We start from the raw sequence: 24,362 nt of genomic DNA, 5'->3' as shown, positions 1-24,362 counted from the left end.
CAATCATATTTCCAACCCTTGTAACCCCCCAGACAACAGAAATGCTATGGGAACCGACACAGAACTGTCCCAGTGGTAGAACAGGATGCTGACGCTTCTCCAACTGAATGGGGGGGGGGGGGGTTAACCATGGCACACATCTGTGCTTTGAAGGAGCACGCTCACGCACACACTCCTAATTACTGTGGAGAAGCACGGTGGCGTCATGCACCGGCATTATCTCTCATCACTTTCTCTGTCGAATGGAGCAGCTCTGATCCCAGATCAAAACGGGCGATGAACCCTTTTCAGCTCACCCCCCCCCGGGGGAATCGCAGCTCAGCTACAGCGAGGTGTTGGGTTGGAGAGCAAGGAAAGCCAGAGACAAAAGAAAGAAAGAGATAAGAGAGAGAGAGAAAGAGGGGGAGATAAGAAAGGCGGAGATGAGAGCAGGAATGGAGGACCGCATGTTAGGTGTTAGTAACAGCAGTACATACTCTTCCCCTGGTCAGTCCTACTGCAACTGTGGCCCCAGTGCCAGAGGCTTGTGCTGTTCCCCAGTGTCCCACGCCCTGAGTTGCATACAGCCGCCGGCTCTTCACTGCTCTTCATATATATATGAACATGCATGGGTGCCGCGGAGCTGCACAGATGCAATTATGATGCATCCTGAAGCACTGAGCGCTGGCCCACAGCTAAGATTAGGCCGTTTTATCCTATGCTCTGGTTGATATCTCATTACAGAACAGCTCCATCAACACATCAGATAATTGTTTTGTGTTGTGTGGCGCTAGTTCTCCAAAGGACAGAGATGATGTTATTCCATGATGAAGTATTGTTATGGCTGCGACCGAAGATGATGTCTGCTAATATCACAGCTATCAGAGGGCGGGAGCATCTAACCAAGTTTCCAATTTCAAAATATGCGGCCGGCAAAGACAAACCCTCGACCTTACACCCCTCAATGGCTTTCATTTGCCTTTATTGCAAAATAGGACATCAGCATCTTCCTCACCCAGGTAAAGGCCCTGCTATTTCCCTCTGCTTGGACGAATGTTGTTAAAATTGGGTGGCACAAAGTGCTTTTGGCAGCAGTGGTATATTTGATCTTCCTGTGAGTCAGAGAACAGGCACAGGCCGCTCTGTTTGCACCTGATTTCCACCTGGGCTGGATGAAGCTCGACTTCTGGCTTGGTTCTAACATTTAATCTAACCCTGCCTCTCCTCAGAAGCACTTGTAATATGATGGCCGATTTGGTTGGGGAAATAATAGGAAAAGAGATGAAAATAGCCTTTCTTTCCCTTTACTGTTGTCTTAAGTTGTGATGCACATTCGTCTCAGCTTCTTGGCCTGTGGAAACTACAAGGAGTGTTAATGTTGTTTAATGCCCACTTGGCTTCTGCAAGGATGCAGGGTTCATTTGATGTCACTTCTTTGCGAGCAGGACCTACTTCTGGGGGAGCACAGCTGCATCCTGCATGCGAGTACCTACTGGACTTAATTAGACTTCATTAGCTAAAGCCTCTGGATCACTATGAATCACAACAGTCATCACTGATACAAGTGCTTTCATAGGCCCGGGAGGAGTCAAACACCACAGTCTGGAAGATACACAACTCACAACTCACACGCACACACACACACAAGCACACGTACACGCACACGCACACGCACACACGCACACACGCACACACACACACTCAGACAAATTCACTATCACACATACACACAATCACGTGTCACATGCAAGATACAGAACAGTAATGTTGAGGTGTTGCCAATGTAATCTAATCTGTATCTAATTTGCAAAGTACAGTTAGTGAAACTCAAATTTGGAGACTTAATTGAAATGACATTCATGAAACAGATTTACTTGTACTTGTAGTGATTATTAGTCATAATAGAAATATACATCATGATGTTCATTTTGGTATTTACGTAATTGAGTAAAATGCCACTAAAAATACCACTGAAGTGTCATGTAATTAGTGTATTAAAATAATATGTACCTTAAACACATGGTGATGCCCTCAACCAGGGCCATGCCACATCCTCTTGGTTGCTGTTGATAAAGAAATCCACTGGACACACACACACACACACACACACACACACACACACACACACACATATACACAGACACACATACACACAAATAGAGTCTAGAGTGATACAGCAGACTTGTTTAATAATTCAGTAAGAGTGGCCCTTTTTAGCCTCCCTCTAAAAGGCCCGCTGCTTTAGCATACACACAGGACAACACCAGGGAGTTGCTGTGTCAAATGTTCCTAAAACAATTTATCCCCTCGCTGTGGGAATAGGGTGTTGGCTGAGAGTAAAAGCCTGAAGGAAATCCCTGGAGTGAATGTGGAGGGATTAGTTGGGGCTACGGACATAAGTAGTGTGTGCTAATGTGTGTGATGGCAGTACTTCTTTGACCTACTGTGACCCAGCCATATTCACAGCATGGACGTCGACATTTTAAAGTTGAATTGCTACTGCCTTTAAAACATCGAGAAGAATGTGTGACTTTTATCGTGTCGTCAGTGTAAATTAATACGCCTCAAACAAAACGTCCTGCCTTATCACCCTGCTGCAGCTGTTCCCAAATCAGTGGGAACGCATTTGCTTTGCAAGCTGTGCTCTCTGTCGGTCAGCCAAATGATTATTTGCTGGTCGGCTCTTGTGTAATGTTGGCCGAGGGGGCTGGTCACTGTCACAGAGTGCTCGCTGGCTGATTGCACCTAGATCCCAGAGACAGCATGAGATGGCGAAAGACAGAGTGTGAAAGCGCGAGACCCCCTGAATCACTGATGCGGCGCTCGCTCCGTTCTATATATGGTGAAGATTGCCTTTCCTGGCGGCCTAGCCATCCAGCCGAGCCGAACTTGATTACTGTAAAATGGATGAGGTCCAGAAGATTTGTTCTCGTTCTCCTTTTTCCGCTGCGGAAAGTGTGTATCTCAGCAGAGTCTGGAACCCAGTCTGGTGTCCAGGCTCCCTGCCAAGCGCTCACGTAAATCAGAGGTCCTTGCTAAGTCTGACACAGCCCATATTTATTTGCCTGCTAGCGTGACACGCTGAGGCTACTGTCTAATGAAATATGCAGGAGGTGTAGCCCTTCCTCTGACACACTGTGTAGCAGTGAGTCACCTGTGTCGGTCTCTGTGTCTGGAGTGCTAACGTATCACATCGCTTAGCCAGGTCCTGACACTGAGTGAGCAGGTTCTTCACAGTAAAGCACCCATCCAGATGACACCACACAACCTCCCAGACAAGACCTAAGTGTGCCTTTGAAGCCGGCTTCACTGTGCCGTGCTCCCTCTTCACCTTCCCGCTGCTTTAAATAGCCGGTCAGTCATCCCAGTCCAAATGGGCTGATCCTAATTCTTTCAGACATAGCTAATTTTTTGGGAGCAGCAGACTAATGGCCTAGTGCTTAAAAGGGAGTGCGAGGGCATCTGTCAAATTTAGCTCCTATTGTTTTGGCTGCCAGGATTGAGCTCAGACAGACTTGCAGATTTAAGGCCCCTTGCATTAAGATGTGGGTCCAGATGCTAGATATTTATTTATTTATTTGTTTGCTTATTTATTTGTTTATTTAATGTTTGCAAATGCTCTGGCTCAAAGTACCTGCACAAACCACATGCATTTTTCTTTACTCCACGTGATGCAACTTCCTAGAAAGGTCTTCTAAACTTGCGCAAAGCAAAGTGTACAACCAAGAACGATGGGTGACAAAAGAAAGAATGTCTGTTGCAAAGCAGACAGTGCACCTGAACTGATATAAATGATGTCTATGGCAACTTGGTCAGGTACTTGGCCTTCAGTCATGAGGCATCATTGAGCCACAACCCAGTGACCTTTTGTGACCTTCAGCACTGAGGGGAGGCTACGTATGTGCTGAAATACATCCTGTGAATCACAGGTCCCTCTGGGTGGCAGTGGTGGGGGTATCAATGGCTCAGAGGGGTGGTGGTCAGGTAGGGTGGGGTGGGCCTGCAGATGGTGATGTTATCAGAGTTGCCAGCTGATCTCAGCGAAAAACGCCTGTGGCCATACCTGCATCCACACCTGCACCCCACCTGCCACCTGCTCCTGTGAAGCACATGACGATGACTGTGTGTGTTTCTATGTGTGTAAAGGTGGGCATGGGTGTGGATCTATTCTTGTGATGAAATGTGTATTCACAAACATACATTTATGGGAATGGTAGGAAAGTCGAAAAATATGAGCATGGGATAGTTTTCTATCAAATTATTAAAATAGATAGAAAAACACGGCCACAGTAACATAATATCACAAGGCCACAGAGAAAACATGTCAGGGTTTATTTTCCTTTGAAATGTCACGCCATCCCTTGGCCTTATTGCATCTGTTTCAATTTTGAGTTCATATGCTTTAAAGTGTTCCTCAGCTAACTCTCCCCTTCCCCTTTTTATGTCCACAGTATAAGCAAGTAGAGCAATACATGTCCTTCCATAAGCTTCCTGCAGACATGCGGCAGAAGATTCACGACTACTACGAACATCGCTACCAGGGCAAGATCTTTGACGAGGACAACATTCTCAGTGAGCTCAATGACCCCCTTAAAGAGGTGAGTTCCCAAGGACACCCGCACCCGCAAACTCTCAACGTCAAACGTTCACACCTCACAGCGTCTCGTCATTGATTTGTGTAAAATGAATCCATCGATACCCTCGGCGACAACACAGATTAAGGTTATTTACATGGTGCCTGATTATTGATATTTTGGTATGGGGAAAATGTCGGGAATCTGATAGTCATGGGTAATTTGAAGCAGGCCCTCTGTTGGGGGACACTTTTAACTGAGCTCTACGGGAAGGGCCTCTTTTCCTGACGTCATGTCTGTTTTTTTGATGTGTTTAGAAAATAGACAACACATATTGATTGCTCGGTCAGAGGCAGAGCATGGACGTCATTGTAAAAGACATTAAATATTCATGAAAAACCAGTCTGAGGGTGCTGGTGCTGTGATTAACAGAAACTAAATGCATGCTGAATGTTTAAACAGTTTAGACCTCTTTGGTCAAGCAGAGCTCTGTAGAAAAGGGCTCATTACAATGCAGGAGGGATTTATAATGCAGCAAAACACATCAAGGCCTTGCAGTTGGGTCAAATTTGGGTTGCTCTATAGCAACGCAATGCTAAGACCACGCTTAAATGATGGATAGCTTATCTCTCTGTAATGCTGCACACCACACATCATTTGGGTAATTGGGCCCTGAACAGAAGAAATAAATACCAAAGCTGTGTATCACATATCCACACAGAGGAGCATGACCGTGAAAGACAAGCGTAGGGACGAGATAAAGAATTGTGCAGTTCTTTACAAATGGCATGGCATCACATAACTTAGGCAGCTCTGATATAAGTAGACAGAATGAGCCCAAGTGATGATGCTGCAAGGTGAGAGAACACTTAATGCTTCATCGCTACAACACTTTCCTTTTTCTTTTTTTTTTTTGCAGCTGGTCACTGCTGCTATTTTTATTTACGCCTGGTGACAAAACGTCTTTAAATAGATGAAGTAGAAAGCGTGTTAACCCCCCCCAAGGCAAAAGCTGCAAGCAGGATGCTGGTATCTAATTCATTATTTGGCTAGGCATGATTGGGGTCGGAGCCCCCGGGCTCAGGATGCCATGGTCCCTCTGCGCGCTTACTGCGCTGTGCCGCGGCATTAGCAAACAGTCTGGCCCCTGTACACCCAGATCCCTTCAGCAGGAGCAACAAACGAAAAAAAAAAAGCACTCCCAGTGCTGAGAGACACTTCCTCATCCTCATCCGCAGGAAATGAGAGACTGCTTTGTAAACAAGCCTCTCCTCTCATGTCGGCTTAAAGGTAGACTCAGCAAGACAACTTCATTATTCACAACAGCAGGCTGGCTGCTGCCAAGGCAGGTATCAAATGTATCGAGACATGGCAGTCGTCGTGGTGATCAGGCCTGTGCTTGTTTGTTGTCAGTTGGAAATGGGAATGGGATATTACATGTCTAGTTACAGTCTACTTTCTAAGACCCAAATAGCTTTAACATGAAAACATTGCATTAACAACATAACACATTAAAGTGCTGACATTATCGTGTGTTTTTGCTCTTAGGAAATTGTTAATTTCAACTGCCGTAAGCTGGTGGCCACCATGCCCCTGTTTGCCAATGCGGACCCCAACTTTGTGACGGGCATGCTGAGTAAGCTCAAGTTTGAAGTCTTCCAGCCCAATGACTATATCATCCGTGAGGGGACTGTGGGGAAGAAGATGTACTTCATCCAGCACGGTGTAGCCAGCGTCATCACCAAAGTCAGCAAGGAGATGAAGCTCACCGACGGCTCCTACTTCGGAGGTCAGTGTGTGTGGCCATGAGTGGGTGTGGGTTGAGCATGTCATCGGAAAAAGAGTGGAATGAACATTCCCATTCCTGTGAATGCTATCTTCCATATCAAACACAGAAGAAGAAAAAAATAAATCAATCCATGGGACTATTGATGATGTGTTTGTTGATGATGGGTCTGTTGATATATGAAGTATTTAGTTCAATTTCCCATCAGTCCGTGATAGTTTACTTAATTACGTATGTGAGATGCTTTGTGACGGACTAGCATCAAAGACAAAAATGATCACAGGGGACCCCAACACATGGCAGAACATATGAACACGTATGCCAATTCTCCCGCCTAATTCTATGGTGTTGTAGTCTGATACTGAACTATTGGGCTGTGATTTATGGGGCGTGTTTCAACGAACCAGGGGGAAAATGCCTCAGCTCAATTGGATACCTAGAACCAATCAGAGCAACGTAGTATGACCATCTGATACATTAAAACTTTAACCTGATCCCGTAGGAAGGACGGCAAAAACATCTTTTCGATCGACAAATGCCTTGATCGAGTTTCTCTGTTCCTCAAAATGAATGCTGTTGGGATATGCCTGCTCACGTTACTAATTAGCAGCAAGGCTATCTAGAGCTACTATTTGTTTCAATAGATTTTTGGTGTAAGCGTTAGCAATGACCTAACAATAATGGTCTAGAGCAGGGGTCTTCAACGTTTTTCAGGCCAGGGACCCCCAGACTGATGGCGAGATGAGCAGGGACCCCCTACTATATAAATTGCATAACATTTTGTTTATAATATACTGGGCCTAGTGCCAAATAAACATAGCTACCCTGTTATTGTGTATTCAATACTAAGCTATTCAAATAATAATAAAGGTTAATATATTCATTAACATTTACATTTTTTAACATTGAATTTAACCTAACATTTTTGAACAACGAATTTAACTTAACATTTTTTAACATTGAATTTAATTTAACATTTAACAACATGAAAGGTACAGGGTGGCCGTGCCACTGCCATTTATAAACATACATCTTGCAAACAACTCTGAGCTAACAATAAATAACAACTTATTGAAATAATTCACAGATATATGTTTTTATTTCATCATACATAAAAAAAGGGACAGTGAGTCCTCAAGCATCTGTCGATGGCACACATCCTCCCACATTAGTGAGATGTATCTTCTTTTCAATAACACCTGACTGACACGATCCAACGGATGACGGAGGAGGAGTCTGGCGCATGGAGTTGTGTTGACAACATAGATGTTATAGTGAGATTGACAGGTCAAGAAACCAATCACACCGCTAGCAAGTTGTTAAGATTGTAGGTAATAGCATGCTAACATTAGCTAGGGGGCTCATACACCTCGCAAATCCTCTCAGACTTATTTTTCAGTTACAATTAACGTTTTTTGACCTTGTACAGTGTCTATTTCTCTGTATTTATTTTTTAAAATCTAAGCAAAAAAATTCAAACTAACAATTTATAGGTACAAACAAGACCAGCTATGGAGTTTGTTCCGCCATCTTTTATTTTTGATCTTCGCGCTCTTTAGACTTGAGCAGAAACACAATCTGATTGGCTAGTGCCTGTGCTGTCGTATTTGCATGAAAGGTGCTGTGAGTGAACCGGTGCCCAGCTTGAGAGAGCTCCTGTGGGTAGCTGAATGTGTCGATTGGACTGAAACATAACGTCTTCTCGATTAATTTATACGTTTGCTATAATATGTTGGATTTATGTTAATGTAAATTTAAAGGGAATAAATACAAATCTGATTCGGAAGACATTTTAATTTGTGGAAAAAAAAGTGGTTGAATTTTTTTTTTTTTAGAAATATTAAAAAAAATTGTTTTATCAACCAAAGATTTCGCGACCCCCCTGCAGTACCTCCGCGGACCCCCTGTTGAAGACCCCTGGTCTAGAGCGCTTCAGTTAAGACATACAATCCTCGGCAACATTCGTGTTGCACATATACAACTACCCGAGTCAATGTAGACATAAAAAAGTCGTGTTGATAGCATAATTTACATAAAATATGTCCCACTTACAAGCTCTCGATACGCCGCCATCTTTGTTGGATTTCGAATCTACCGCTTGATCATCTGTCCATCATCGTATAAAGCCCGCCCTGACAATTTGGTGGGTACGGCTTTATCCGACCGATGAAACTCTCTCCCAACTAGCTCAAAGCCAGACCAAATCTCCCTGACCAAACATTTTGTGGGCGGGGTTTGGGCTGGTATCCAGGCTAATGGTTTTGTAGTACAGAGCGTGTTCAGTGGTTTGCTAAAGAATCTAGGGCTCATGGATAAAACATTAAAATAGTAGTGCTAAAGTTAAGTGAAAATGATGACCACAAATTTTAGCAGATCCTTCAAGTAACGAGGCTATCTATAGGTATTTAGAAACAGATATACTGAGCCCTTGGGGTTTCCACCCCACTGTAAACAAATTTCAGATGTTCCATTAATTCCCTTGGCAAGTCACATGAATCAGGAGGTCAAATGAGAGGTAAAACGAGAGGAACACAGACTCTGGTCCTGGTGAACCGAACATGCTGAGCTCACAGTCTACTGGGTGTTCCATGACATTCTAGAAGTTCTGTCAGTGTGGTGACAGACTCTCATCAGGCATTTTCCTTTCCTGTAAATGGATTTGCGTTCATGAGCTCTTACGTAATGGTCATCTGTTCAGGCAGAGAGGACCAAGCAGAAGATCAACGGTCCCAGAGGACAGACAGAGGTTGCCGTGGCACTGAACGTTGAATAAATGTTCCTTTTGCGTAATTGAGGGAGTAATTCCCCCTCTCTAGCAAACATGGCCTGACATTAAATATTAATCCATCAATCCGTTTAAAACGAAGCTGTTCACCCTACCTTATTCGTTTATTTATTTATTTGGCCTTTGTTTCCCCTTTCTATGTTCTGGGACTACGTGCCACAGTGTAATTTTCATATTGTCTTTGTCTTGAATTTTTTATTTCAAATGAGATCATTCTCCATGAAAAGATATGTAAGAGCTCTAAGAATAGTCATAAATTGTGTGCGATTTCAGAGACTATCTGTGTTTCTTTCATCTAGGCCCAGACATTTGAAAGAGGCTTCTCCCTCACTGCTAGTACTAAAAAGCTATGGCTAGGTCCACATTATTAGCTTTGATGGATTTTTAAGAACTCAAAAACTTGATGTAAGCTTCCAAAAATGTAGACACGCTGTGATGATTCCAGTTGCGAAATCTTGGATATGTATTATGACTTATCACTAGATGCAGTCTGCGTCTGGGAAGTCAAAGCAGTATTACCTTGCATTACATCATGTGAATGGTAAAATAGTACATAATAATGTGTTACTGCAGACATTATAATATTGAGATCCAGGGCCCTATTTTAAGGATCAGAAACGCAAGTAGGACAGCGCCAAACGCAAGTAGCTGTGTGGGCGGCTCTATGGCGCATTTGCTATTATAACGGCGGAAAAAACACACTTGCGCCCAGCGCAAATGTCAAATGGGTTGGTCCAAAGGAGGTTACTCAGCCAAAGGTGTGGTTTGGGCGTAATATGCAATAAACCAATCAGAGCGTCATCTCACATACCCTTTAAGAGCGAGGAGCGCATATTCCATAGCGGCTTGTTATTATAATGGCGGAATTACCTGGAGGAAGACCGTGAGGCCACCAGAATGTGTGTTACCAGAAACAATCACGGCAATATTTTCCCATGCTTGTTTGGAGAAATGTTTCCACTTTTCATTTCTCGTTTGTATTTTTTCAGTTACTAACATTTGTTTTTTGGTGGCAACAAATTTGAAATAAAAGTCACAAAAACATACTTTCCAATGTTTTGGGTTCACCCTCACTGAATCACTAGGTTATGTATGCATGGTAATACTATTGCACCCATCGGCACATGCAGTTCAACCTCACGTCTTCTAAAGTCCTCTAATCTATCCTCATTTATGTCATTGACACATCCATGATTCATGGCAATGTTGTGTAAAACACTGGGGGGGCACGTATGTGAATATGGGTGCAGTCTATAGCGCCAAGGACGCCAGGGAACCCATACTTCTCCCAGAACGCCTGTGTTGTACCCGATTCAGCACCCTCCGCGGCAGATGCACCCCCTCGAGGGAGCGCGCACCACTCGCTTGATAGGAAAGGAAAGCAGTTCGCCGAAACAAACGCAGGGAAAAATACTATACTACGATTTCATTATTTGTGAAAGATATGGAAGAGAAGAGAACACAGTGATTACAGTCTTTAGAACTGTTCTAAAGAGTACAAACAACCGATGTTTTTCTTCCAAAAACCTCGTATAATAGTGAACGCAAAAGAACACCTTTTTGTTCTGTGGAAATATAAAGCCTACCCCAGCCATGACTACAAAATGAATTAACTTAATTTTCCTTTGAGCAAGTTGAATGTATTTGACACAGCGTTTCACACGACTAAATATCGAGGGGGTGCATCTGCCGCGGAGGGTGCTGAATCGGGTACAACACTGCCATTACAATTAACCTGAATCATTTGGGTCAATGTGTACACTACATGTATGCCTATTTTAAAAATATCTTGGATATGGATATCACAATGATTTCCTCATATGGTAAATACTTTATTTTCCTTGTAATTATATATGGCTTGTCAAAAAATTGGTGTAAATCTCTTGTGTAGACGAGAGAAGTAAAGTGTAGGCTACTGGGCAGCCAAGCACGCGTCCTTAAAATAGCGTTCTGAATACCCGCTACAGACTTTACACATTGCGCCTCTGACATTAGACTAGCTTTTTTCTGGTCAACAGCGCACGGCGCACGGCTCACAGCGCACGGCTCACGGCGCACGGCGCACGGCGTTGTTTTGAAACTGCAAAAGTTAATTTCGACGCGCGCCTCTGGAGGGAAAATCCCGCTGTGCGCCGGGTGCAAGATAGGAATGATACATGCGTCGGTGACAATGTCAATTGCGCTGGGTGCAAGATAGGGCCCCAAATGGTAAAATCTACCAGAGGTAAAATAATGTCTGGAGCCTCCTCCTATCAAATATTATTTTTATGAACTTCTTAAATTTGTGTTCAGTGTAGGTCTTGAAAGAGTAAATACCTACGAGCTAGCCACAATAGGTTTTTAGCCAAGGCCCGATTGCAACCATACAAGGTTCACAGAATTGCTCAACATTCACCTGTCAGGTGAGTCCTTAAATCCATGTGATAATTGTGTCCAGGCCAAGTCTATTTGTCTCGCTGTAGTTTCGGCATATTGGAGGCTGCCCTATGTTTCATAAGCCTGTAATGGAAAAGGGAAATTTGAATTCCCTACCCCCACCCCTCCCTGATAATCTTTTCCCCCAGTGTCACGGAGGCTGCTGCTGGCCTCTCTGCCTCCCTGTTCAGTTCTGATGCCAGCCACCTGCTCCAGCGGGATGCCCATCTGGGAGGGGGACATTTCTGCTGCGTGGCATGAGTGTGGCATTAGGAGATCAGTGCTGACTGGACATCCCAGCAGCTGGCTGTGTCAGGAAGTACACCCTTCTCCTCCACTGAATCATGGGAACTGCTGTTAGGCTAAAGAGATTGAGTAAACTCCGCTGCCGGCTGCCTCCCCAAACATGGCTTGTTTTAGTTGCATAATGAAACACTATCAAAGAACTCCCTTCTAAGAATCTCTTTTTTTTTGCCTAAAGTGGCTCTGAGATGCATGCAAGCCCACAAACAAAAACTCAATCAACAACTCCCAGAGCAAATCAAGTTCTGTCTAGCTACCTCTGTCATGCGAAACAACTCTTTTCCAGGTCCATTTGAAAACAGGCCGAGCAGCAGGGCCAGTGGGGAAGTGGTTGTAGTTGTGTTTGGACAGAGGTCTGCACAGGAAGCACATGGGCAGTGGAAGGCCCCACTGAACAGCATGTGTGAAAGCACCAGTCGTCATGCCAGCATGCCTGGCTGCATCCTGCCTCTCCCCCGTTTCAGACGACTTGAGTCTACTTCCGTTGGAGTCGAGGGCGTCTTGCGCCCTGCCCTGCTCCACGGAGGCCTCAGAAGGAGAGTGTTTAGTCATTCGCCAGGGTGACAGAAACACCTTCTCCCCCGCTTCTGCACTCACTCACGCAGCTAACCTCTCCCTGGCAGGGGCCCTGCCTGCCCAACACAACAGTTGCACAATTACTCTGCCAATGCTACTTTGTGTTCTTCACAGATATTGTTCTCTCTCTCTCTCTCTCTCTCTCTCTGTCAGTCTATGCATTTTGCTCTAACACTGAATATTCATTAAGAGGTAGGAAGGGGAGCAGTGTTTTGTGGAAGTGAGCACACGTGTGAGCTTGATAATTTTATCTGGGCCCTGCTGTCAGAATGCACACATTTGTCACATAATAATGGCTAGGTGTATTTTTTCTGTGTGTAGGACTGTGTGTATATTTGACAGGACATATTTTCATGTTGTGCTTTTATTCATCAAATTAGTGATGCTACCTTGTTCACACACCCAGCTGGAGTGAGGTTTCCAGGCGTCCGGCAGGCCAGCCTTTGGCAGCGCCGAACAGCAGAACTTGAGCTCTGAATGTCAAGGGCATCGGCCCTCAAACGACCATTTAATGCCATGTTTTATTCAGCCTTCAGGACACACGCGCTGTTATGAGGAAGATAAAACTGACAACGTCTGTCGTTATTGGCAGCGGAGGCCAAATTGGATATTCACAATTTTCACGACACATGGTGTCGCACAATACCACAAGGAAAGAGCCCATTTCCCCTGAAAGCTTTACAGCAGATAATGTAACCACCAGTCATTTGGGAATAATTGTAGTTTTACTATTATTGTTAAGGCCTTGATTTATTCAAACAGCTATGTTGGACTAAGTAACTACTGTAAACCAATGGAAAAAGGTCCTCGTCCATATTTAATGGTGAGCGTTTCCTGGTATGGTGGTGGGGGTGATGTGAATGGGAGAATAAATTATTTGTGAGTTAATCAGTGACACTCACCCCAGTTGATAAGCTCACTGTTTTAGTCAGCCCTAGCTGTCTACAAAAGAAACATTCGGGTGCAACATTTTCTTGATTGCGGTTCATGTATGATCATTAGTGTTACCAGCTCAGCACAAGCAGCTACCGTCAGTTTGGTTTCCAAGAGTCATTAGCCACCGAGCCGTTTGACGAATGGGGTGCGTGAGGCAGCGGCGGCAGCACACACACGTTGGCATGCAGCCGCAGGGTTACGCACATGTGTGTGTCCTGCATCCCCCCACCCCCTGCAGTCCTGCTCCGTATCTCGCACTCGACGCTCATTTGTCGAGCGATCAGTCGTAACTGTGTGCTTCTTACACCTGTTCCCGTGGCTGATCATGGCCATTTCTCTTCTTCCCCCTTTACCTTTCTGTTCTCTACCTCTCGCTCTGGCAGAGATCTGCCTGCTGACGAAAGGCAGGCGCACGGCCAGTGTCCGCGCCGACACCTACTGCCGCCTCTTCTCGCTGTCCGTGGATCACTTCAACGAGGTGCTGGAGGAGTACCCCATGATGCGCCGCGCCTTTGAGACCGTGGCCATCGACCGCCTGGACCGCATTGGTAAGGCTGCTGCTCCCTCCTCGTTCCCACTTCTTCTGCTAGCTCCTCATACTACTGAGTGCCTTGCCTGTGCCATCACTCATATGTGGCGTGTGTTTGTCCTCCCTCAATGCACTTGTCTGCCATCGTGCCTGCATGCTTGTGTGTATGCTCTCTGTCTCTACCTCTCTATTCTCCTCTCTCCTCATCCGGATTAACATTAACCTGTAATTAACTGTAATCCTACGTGCGATGTTTCGATTGAAGACAATGAGGCATAAGGCTAAATTGTCATCACCGTGTACAAAAAAAAAAAAAAAGAGAAAAAAATGTAAAAAGAAGAACAAAATGCATGTGGCTGTCTGGGAGTGTATCAGGCCGCCCCGGAGGTTTGGGTTCTGAAGTCGACCCCCGCCTGGACTGAAGGCGAGTGGACGGAAGCTTGTTTCATCTGCATGCGCCTCCGCTCCATTCCCCTGCAAACCTGGGTATGAGCAGCACCCCACCCCAACCTACAGGGGCCCCCAGCGGGAGCTCTGACACCCCACTACCAGGGGCCCCTGAGGATCCACCTGGCTCCTCTAGACACAATGCCAGTCCTTCAGTCTCCCTACTATGTGTCTTACTAGATATATTTAGTGTTCTCATAACTTCTTTCTCCCTACTTCTGGTTGGCCACTTAGAGATGATAATCAGTCAGAATTTTCTTCTTTTGATTTATTTTTCGGGTTGGGTGGGTGGGTTTGGGGGGGGGGGGGGGGGGGGGTTCCTCAGCACTTGTTTTGTTCCTTTTGTAAGAAAAGAAACAAGTCTGAAATAGATTATCGTATTTAGAGGGGATCTGTTGTAATCACGTTTGTGGGAGAATCAAAATAAATTAGCAATCTTTGACCAACTGATCCTCTTGAAGGGATGTGATAGTGTTAGAGTAGTGGAGGTTAAACAGAGGAGAATTCAACAAGTATTTTGTTTGGATTTAGCCATAAGCCAAGTCATCTTTGTAGACAAAACATGTCTTCCATATTGTGTGTATGTAATCACTGTTTAGGTATGACCGTGATTTGTTTCCAAATAAAGTACTGACATTATTAGTTACAGGTCAGCTAAATCTCTACTTTCCAACCCATTATTAATTCATAAAGCCAAGCTGAAGTAGGGCTTAAAAGACAGTATTAGGGTGAGGTGAAGCGTGAAAGGTCAAGTGTCATGACATTTTGTTATGGCTGTTATCATCAACCAAGCCCAGATATTTCTTAGATGGAACAGCTCCAGTACTTTATTTGGAAGTGAAGATGTTTGGAAGACGTAGACCACTGTGTCGTCTGTACTGTGAGTCTCCCATACTGCACATGTGTTTTAGTTTCTTTCTGTCATTATTGTCCTAATCACTTCTCATGTCCTTTGTGGCGAAGCCACCAAAGATGGAACTCCTCAGTTTTATGCCTGTCTGTGTCTTTGCTTTAAAAGTTGATTTTGATGCAGGCAGCCATTTAAGGCATATTGGAGTTTCTTGAGGAAAGTGCCTATAGTCTTAACTTAAGTTCAGTGCATCATAATATTCAAATTATAATTCAAAGACACCTCAAATGTGAGCATGGAAAACATTCTGGACATAAGTGGAACATTGGCAGGGACCAATGTTCTGTGCCATTAAACATTTGTTAGTCTTAATGAGTTATTCTTAAGGGTTTATTCACAAATGTAATATAGAATAACCATGAGTGACCTTAGAGAGGCAAGAGAGACGGTTCAGAAACACATTGTTACTTTGACTACATGATACACTTGCATAGCAGATACCTACTAGGCCAGTAACAGAGAAAAGGTTAAATTTAGTCCGATAGGATTTTATTTTATTTTCGCTGTATGTAGCATTAGCATCGTTTACATTGTGTTTTCAGTCTTTTGATATCAGAATGTTTGGCCCCCTAGCCTGGATTTTTTAACATAATAATTGTGACGGACTAGTCAAAACTAATCAATAACAGCTATGTCTCAGGAGAAATTGGCCAAGTATATCAGTTGAAATCAATGGGAGATATGGGATATCATAGGGTCAGTAAGATTTTAAATCTCAAGAGGACTGGCTCCCACTTAAACTTGATCAATCTTGGGATTTAGGGGATGAAGGCTTCTGAAAAATCAGTGCCCTTTAACCTCCACCTTTCTCCATTTACCCTTTCCAGTAAAGAGCAACACTGTCACAGATTTACTGGTGGCATTTTTATTTTGATTTGTGAGTGACCAACACCTCTTCTAAAAACAGAAGGGACTTTGGCAAAATTGGAAATCAAAAGGGGTTTTGTCTCATACAAGGGAAAATACCAAAAATGTCATGATCGTTGCTTGATGTGACGTGACTGTTTATATGGACTGCATTTGGTCACGTGCTTGCGCGATTCTTCAAAGGAAAGAGAGAGAGAGACATAAAGGAATGACTTTGACAAAAAGTGACATGTTTGACAATTGATGTAACTATCTCTATCTAAAAATTATTTGACCAGGAGTTCCTCTTGAGATGAGCTCATCTCGTTTTCAAGAGTGCCCTGGCCGACGAATAGGCAACAGGTAAACGCCTCATCCCAAACCGAATTTACCCACACAAGCAGAGTACTTCACAGGCTGACCCAACCCTCCTCTCAAGGACAAGTACCCATATAGATGGGATTTTAACAGAAGTAATTTTTAACTATTTATTACATTTATATGTAAAGAAAATTAAGTTGCATGATAATAACAAAACAATGATGCCACACGAATTGTGTTGTGCTGAACTGTTTGTCTCACATTGAATTAATCTGCGTTGTCTAAAATGTTGAATAATTGTAGGTGCATGCCTATTGTCACCATTACGGTTCTATAAATGTCTTATGTGTTAGTATGTTGTTCAGTGTGCTATATTTCCAATAGGCACCATTCCCATGTAGCTCAGTGCAAATGGACTGTTGTGTTAAGCTGGTCACATTTCCATGTTTGTTTGTGTGCGGGAGTTAGGACGGGCTGTACGTTAAACTCAGTCAAGGAGAAGGCTTCTCTGACTCAATCCCAACTAATAAGTCAGCCTCATGGCGAGGTGTGTGGGCTCACACTCATCACTGATCCCCAGTCAGTCATCAGAATATGCTAACACGCCTGTGCAGGCAGACTGCTAAAAGAGACATCAGAGCATAGAGAAAAAAAATGGCTTTACTATTTTTCTTTCATAGCTTGACCGTTTTGCTTTTTCTCTTCTGAGTAGTTCACCAAGATGGTTAACATGAACTGGTCTGAGCAGGTGGTGACGCCAGGGCCCATCACAGAAGGCAGTGGGCAAAGCATACTGTTAGCCGCGAACGAGACGTTTATCATCACATGAAGTACTCTTCAGAGAGCTTCACTGCCTCTCAATCACAAAGGATATTCTGTATAGGTATTCCATTAACATGCAAAAAATTGAAAGCACTCATGTGTAGGGAAGCTGTGAGACCATCATTGAGGATAAGAGTGCTTCAGGAAGATAACTAGACTATACCACCCCTCACTAACCAAAGGGGGGGTTGTGTGTGTCTCCAGTGATTTGGGGAAGCCCTTCCATGCTGAAGGGCCCCTGTACAAGACCTCTGAGTAAAGCAACAGATAAGCACATGAACATGACACACAGGATTGGACAGATTTTAAGATTACATTTTAGTATTTTATTTTATTTACATCTTTTTGAATGTTTGGACTTGCACCAATTTCAATCTAAACTAAATCCAGCTGTAATACTTTGTCAGTGTTTTTATATAGTGCAATCAATGAAATCAAAGAGGATATAAGGGCAAGACATGTGAGTGAAAACCAAAGCTTATGTTCAGAATGTTGCTCTCTTTTCCTCCATTAGAGGAAAGTGCTTTCGTGCTGTTCGGCATTGGTGTTGGAATTATATATTTGGCATCACCTGCCAATTGCGGTCTTGCGTATGCTCTTATGAGGTTCAAATGTTCATGCTGTCTAATGGTTCCCTTTGACCTTGTCAGAGTATTTATTTAATTTACTCTTATGAAGGTATTTTCATCCCAGTAGGAATTCATAAAGATGGATGGGTAGGCCATTCTGAATGGAAACGTCACATTGATTTCTCAGGCCACTGTGTCAGAGAAACTGGAGTTAGCATTAGCATTAGCATCTCTAATGCTACAGTAGTTGAAATTAGATTGTTCAACTTACAAGGTTCCCTTCCTATCCCTCCCAGCACTAATTATCAGTGTAAATAACATGTTTATGTTGTACTTCCATCTACAGTGTTTAAACATGTACCTTACCATGCATCAACCATCTTTACAGATGACATGTAAGTCTGTAGCTGTACTGGACTGTGTTTTTTCCAGTGGTGGTAGTAAGTAGCCCTAGTTGTGGCCGTGTTTTGACTATAAGGCTATATACTGTAGATATGGTGTGATTTCTCTTGTTTTTCTACTATTGTCAGCAACAGAGACGTATGACCCTGTTTTTTTGAGAATGAATAAGCACGAGATTAGTTCTCTCACACAGAGGTGCTCCCAGTTTAAGGAAACAATTTGTCACAATTCCTACGCCTGCCAACAGGTTCTGGCATTGACGGAGTACAGCCTGCCTCCAGCGATTATTGCCCCTTTGATTATCCATACAAGCAGGGAATGCAGGGAGTGTGGCGGGGAAACGCAGACTCACGCCTGGCCTCAACGGACCAGGGAAGTGTGCAGGGAAGCCCATTGGGTTGTTTGTGTGGAATTTCACACTTGATATCTTCCCGGTGAATATGCCATTCCCTATTATTCACCATACCTCGTCGCTCTTCCTATGGAACATACAAACGCACTGTTGTTTTATTTAAGTTATCAAGAGGAGATATTAAGGATAGGTTATTTTTCAAAAGCCTAATAAAATCTTTAAAATAAAAAGAGTCTTTTTAGTCACTAAATACCTCTATGCTATTTGCTTGCACTCCTGCAGTATTAACCTCATATGTGTCCTCTATTACAAAGCATGAATTTCGGACACTGATTCCTGATTCAAATTTTGTCCCCCTGATATACTGTGACCAAGGCACCAGAGCTGACAATCCAAACCAGTCACAGCCATTGGTTAATCTTTAGTTGGAATAACTTTTGAAATAATACATACTGATAACATTTCTTGACACGAACAATGACTAAAAAAGCGTTATCTCATCTCATTATTGGAACAACAAGGTCAGAAGAGTTGAACATGGACGTCCTTCTCATATGAACTTGTCACGGTTCTGCTATAAGAGGATCCGTTAGATTTGGCATCTATCCTCTTGCTTTTAATATTAGAATCTGTTTAGTCATTTGTCATTTTCGGGAGGAAGTACAAAGTCCTTTCGATAGATATTTCTGACATTCTGGGGACATACAGCTGAAGACATAAAAGGCACTGAAAAGGTATAAATGCTAAATGCCCTCCGTCCAAAAGCTGCCCCTGAATGCATAATACCCATTCCAACTGGAGTAGTGATGGTGGCGTGGCACCAATCATAAACAGCTCACCAAGGTAAAGGCGTCTCCATTGTCCTCAAGGCTTTAGTGGTGAGATTAATGACATTGCACCAAAGCCTTCAGCACCGCACAGCCTTACTCAGTCATTTCCTTCGACAGAAATGTTTTAGCTCAACCATCAACAAAAGGTCAGCCATCTACAAAGCAATTCCCAGATCAATCGAAGTGTCACTCTTTTCCCCACCAGTGAGGACAAATGCAACAGCATAAGCGTAAAGGCAGTATTAGAAATACTTAATTATAGATGCTAGTGCCATGCATTGTCGCTCGCCTGCCCGGAGAGCCTTGCAAATGTCTGCAGATAAATGCTCATCTGTGGCTTGTTTCTGCCTTTAGTCACGACCTCTGTGAACATCGCCTCACAAAATAAGATTAGCTGAACACACAGTAACGTCGTGCCAGTGCTGCGGTGGCATTTCCTGTGACAAGATAAGAGCAGTTTCATGCTTTTTGTGCGAGTAGAGTCATTTGTTTGCCAGGCCTTTCAGTGCCCCTTCCAACCTAATATTGCTCATCGCCATATGGGTGTTAAAGGAGCCCAAAGCAACATTAGGGCATCAAAATGGAAATATTCTGGATAAGAAAATCTTTATTAAATTGACATTTACTTCACCATATTAGCACATTTGCATCATTATTTGATACTTTGGGCGTTAAAAAGAGCGCTAAAACTAGCCGCAAGAGCGTAGCCCTTTATATATTGGTTCCGCCAAAAAATCAGAAGATTTTAAAAAATGGCCTCTCACCACACAACGACATCTCATCTTTGCTCCTTGAATGTCGATATGTAATGGTATGGTGTTATTGAAACTTACTACGTGTAAAAAAGACTAGAAATTGAACGTTTATTATTCGAGTCTCAAACCTCTAATGTTGCCTTGGGCGCATTTAAGAAAAAGAGGCATAATAACAGTCAGTGAGCATTTATTGATTTCATAACTGAGCTAAGCCAAGACCAGCTGTTTTATGTTCTGTGCAGGTGTTCCATAGACACTTTGGTCAAACGAACTGCTCCTAGACGTGTAAAGGGCTATACATCTAAAATTATAAAGCCAATGTCTTTTTATGATTGTCACTCTTAACTAACGTCTAGTAGGCAGCAAGGAACTGTTGAACAGCATTTCTATAAGCAATTTATCTCACATTCCTGAACCAGTAACTCTAGTTGACTTGAGGCAGTAGATTTGTGGTGACCTTCATAGTAGCATCATCGTCTATAGTTTGTCTGGAGTTGATACTGTGTGTTGTGGTCTTTGATGTGTAGAGGACAAGGAAAATAGATGAAATTGGTGAACTTGGTGCTGAACTGATCATTTTCATGAAGACATTTTAAGACCATTGAAGGTCATGGTGGGTATGTATTGACATAGTTTTCCCTTAGATTTACTGAGCACGTACTGTGTTGTCTGTACTGTCTGTAACGGTATTGACTGTATAATTTCCATAGTCCCATGTTCATCCCTCTCTCATTGTGGAACACTTCATAACAAATTCCATTCCATCCCCTCTCTGGTGTCCTGTGTGTCCAACCACCCCATTCCTCAGGGCAGAAGTCATGCCTCTGTCCATTGCCCCCTCACAGGGAAGAAGAACTCACTCCTGCTCCAGAAGTTCCAGAAGGATCTCAACGCCGGCGTCTTCAACACCCAGGAGAACGAGCTCTTGAAGCAGATCATCCGTCAGGACCGGGAGATGGTGACGATGGTGGACCGCAAGCAGTCAGTCACGGGACTGAACTCAACACCGATGTCTGGAAACTCCATCATTAATTCTCCGGCGCAGCCGCCCTACGCTGCCGCGCTCCAGCACTCGGCCACCATCGCCCCCACCGCGCGTCTCATGGCCGCCTCCATACAAGGCCTCTTCCCCGCGCCCAGCGTCTCCATTGGCAACCTGAACTCAGCTTCTCCCATCCCGCAGACACCGCTGCAGCAGCAGGGGGCAGTCATGTCGCCGTGTTCCTTCACCACGGCAGTGTGCAGCCCTCCGGTGCAGACCCCACTCTCCGCCAGAACCTTCCAGTATGGCTCCCCCACCGCCTCCCAGCTCTCCCTCATCCAGCAGCCCCTTCCCACCCAGCAGCAGCTTACAATGCAGTCATCACCCTCCACATCCTCACAACTGCAGCTGCAGCAGCAGCAACTACAACAACAACAGCAACAGCAACAGCAACAGCAACAACAACAACAACCACCACCACCACCCCAGCAGTCCCAGCAGCAGCCATCACAACCACAGGTGCCCTCCCCCCAGCGCAGCGACGTCCACAAGAGCACTCAGGCCCTGCAGTCGGGCAGCCTGAGCCGAGACGTGCGCCACCTCTCCGCCTCCCAGCCCTCCCTGCCACATGACACCTCGCTGGTGACGCGGCCCGTGCCTCCGGCCTCAGGCGAGTCTCTCGTGGCGCTGCCCCCTCAGGCGGGCTCGGCCGCAGGGCCTCAGGCTCCGGGCTCGGCACTGCAGGGGGGTATCCGCAGCACCGTTCCCCAACGGGTCAGCCTGTTCCGCCAGATGTCGTCTGGAGCACTGCCGCCAGCGCGCACAGCGCCCCCTGCTGCTCAGCACAGGGATTCCACAGGCTCCAGAAGAGAATCGGCAGTCTTAAGCAGCACAGAGACAGAACAAGACAAGATGCGGTTTACGTCAAATTTATGATCCGACTTTCATCTTTTTTTCTTTTTCCTCTTTTTTTAAATATGTTTTAATTCATTTTTATGGAGATATATGAAAAAGAATACCAGACTTGAGATTTTTTCTTTTTTTCTCCAAACTTAAAAAAAAAGGAAAACCTCATAGACATATGAGGAAAACCTCATAGACATAGTGTACAGACTGCCCTTGTATTATATTTTAGACACATCTCCCCTTCAACTTAAGAATGTATATTAAGTGAATATATATGTGTACATCCAACTAGAATATTTGGAATTGACTATTTAAAACTAGTATAAACATGAGTCTTCCTTTCTGAAATATATGAACACATACATAAGAAGAAGAGTTCCTTTTTATTTTCGGTTTTGTTTGTCTTTTGTTTTTGTAACTGGAATGCAACATGAATCCTGACATTGACTTTTTGATTATCATTTTTTTTTTATCTGAAAGAAGATGACAAAATAAGTCCTCACTTTCTGCGGCTTTGGCGTCACTGTGGAATCAACAGCAAATTCAAAAATGAACGCAAGCAAACCTGGAAATCGTCAAAAAGCACACATGTTTAAAGTCAATATTCTGGTACAGTATATACCCTCTCCCTCTGCATTTAAAGCATACTGTCACTTACCAGCAGCATTTCCACACCTGACTCTATATATAGAAAAGGATAGAAAACCTGGGACCTGAAATGCCCACCTAAAGAAAATGTGTTGTTATACCATTAATATGAGCAAATCAGACTATAGATTCCATATGTATTTGTGTAGACCGCCTTTTGTATTGTCCGAGTAAAGGACACCAGATTATGTATGGAAGCTAGGACAGCTTAGTGTGAGGAGGGAACCAGAATTTTGCAGTGTTCTTTGAGTGAGAGTGACTTAACCGAGCTGTGGTAAAAGAATCTCTCAATACTGTTGTGCTTGTGTTGTTCGAGTGTGAAGGTTAAGGTTTAGAAATTAGTTTATCACCAACAGTATTTTTTGTCTCCTAACTTAGCTTGTTAGCTTCCATTGTCCATATGTTTCAAGTCACAGGATTTCTGTTTTTATTTTTCCTGAATAGAGAAAAATATATATTAATGTCTCTGGAAATGTACAGGAATTGACAGTATGCCGCAGATAGGGATTGCATTGAAAATAACTTGAATATAATTTTGAAGTACAGTACAAACACAGATTTGGGGAAATCTGGGCAATAATGCAGTGAGGTAAATTGACTGAACCACAGGTGCTTGTGATGACAGTTGCAATATGTTCTGTTGCGCGGTGAGAGTGTGACCAAGCCGTGGCAGTGTTACGGGTCCAAAGGGAATCTGATCAATTTTGCTGCTTTTTTCTGTGTCGAAATGAAGACGTGTGCAAGAAGGATGGAGCGCAGATGATGGTGTTTATCTCTTCTGTTTGTTTCTTCTGTTCTTGTTCGTATTTTTATTCCTGATTTCTGGCCGTGATGGACATTATGTAACGTTGCTTAATGACTGTGTACATTTATAATATTTATAAACTAAAGATTATCACCATTATGCAATAGACTGTGATATAAAAATAACTATATGTGTGTTGTAAATAGTTTTGTAGGTCTAGTATTTAAAAAATAACGTGTGGTGCATTCTCAATCATGGCAATGTCTTACTTCTATCAGGAACCCGGATATCATCTATATATGCATATTAACTGAAAAGGTAATAAGATAAAAACACAAAAAAAATGATCAGAGATGAGCAAACCTTAATGCAATTTAGAATGCCGTAAGTCACTGAGAAGATGCCACCTCTCAAAGTGAAACTAAACAGCTTCCTGTCTCCAAAACCCTGAGATTGTTCTGCCCCTCTTAGAATGCTTCACATGCTTGGACCTTTCGACTTGGTTTGGCAGCCTAGACACGCCCTACTCAATCTGATGAGTCACTCTCGTCAGTCTGTACAGATTGGCATGGAATGACTTTTCTCTGGAGATAGATTTTCATTTTGGAGACCTTTCCTTCAACATTAGACGTCGGACATAAATTGTGTTCAAATGTGTTAATTTGTGTTAATTTTAAACATTTGCTACATATCCTGGAAGTAATATACATATCTTACACTCACGAAGAACACTCTTTAAACATTCTTTAAAAACCCACCGCAACCCATCACATACCTAGCTGTCTGAGTTGACACCACATGTTACTGTTCTCCTTTTTTGTTGTGCTTTCAATCGGTTTAATCTATTTTACTTTTGTTCAGTATTTCAGAATGCATTGTTTTCAGCAAAACCAATTCAAGAAATGCTTCCTTCTTCATAGAATGATAGGTGATGACTGACAGTG

The 24,362-nt window shown here is 43.5% G+C and overlaps 1 protein-coding gene across 1 annotated transcript in view; it reads left to right on the top strand.

The window, feature by feature from the left end:
* Positions 1 to 22,055, top strand: part of hcn1 (hyperpolarization activated cyclic nucleotide-gated potassium channel 1) — a gene marked incomplete at both ends in the record, with an annotated part of 61,162 nt that extends 39,107 nt beyond the window's left edge. Inside the window, 4 exons of the mRNA XM_080847183.1 lie at positions 4,431 to 4,577; positions 6,102 to 6,342; positions 13,738 to 13,902; positions 20,983 to 22,055. Of these exons, the coding sequence (XP_080703309.1) occupies positions 4,431 to 4,577; positions 6,102 to 6,342; positions 13,738 to 13,902; positions 20,983 to 22,055 (1,626 nt within the window). The remainder of the gene's footprint in view (positions 1 to 4,430; positions 4,578 to 6,101; positions 6,343 to 13,737; positions 13,903 to 20,982) is intronic.
* Positions 22,056 to 24,362: the final 2,307 nt, after the last annotated feature.

This window comes from Sprattus sprattus (assembly GCF_963457725.1).
Source record: "Sprattus sprattus genome assembly, chromosome: 11".
Classification (NCBI taxonomy): domain Eukaryota; kingdom Metazoa; phylum Chordata; class Actinopteri; order Clupeiformes; family Clupeidae; genus Sprattus; species Sprattus sprattus.
The sequence above is the reverse complement of the archived record's forward strand: the minus strand, read 5'-3'. Positions and strand labels throughout refer to the sequence as shown.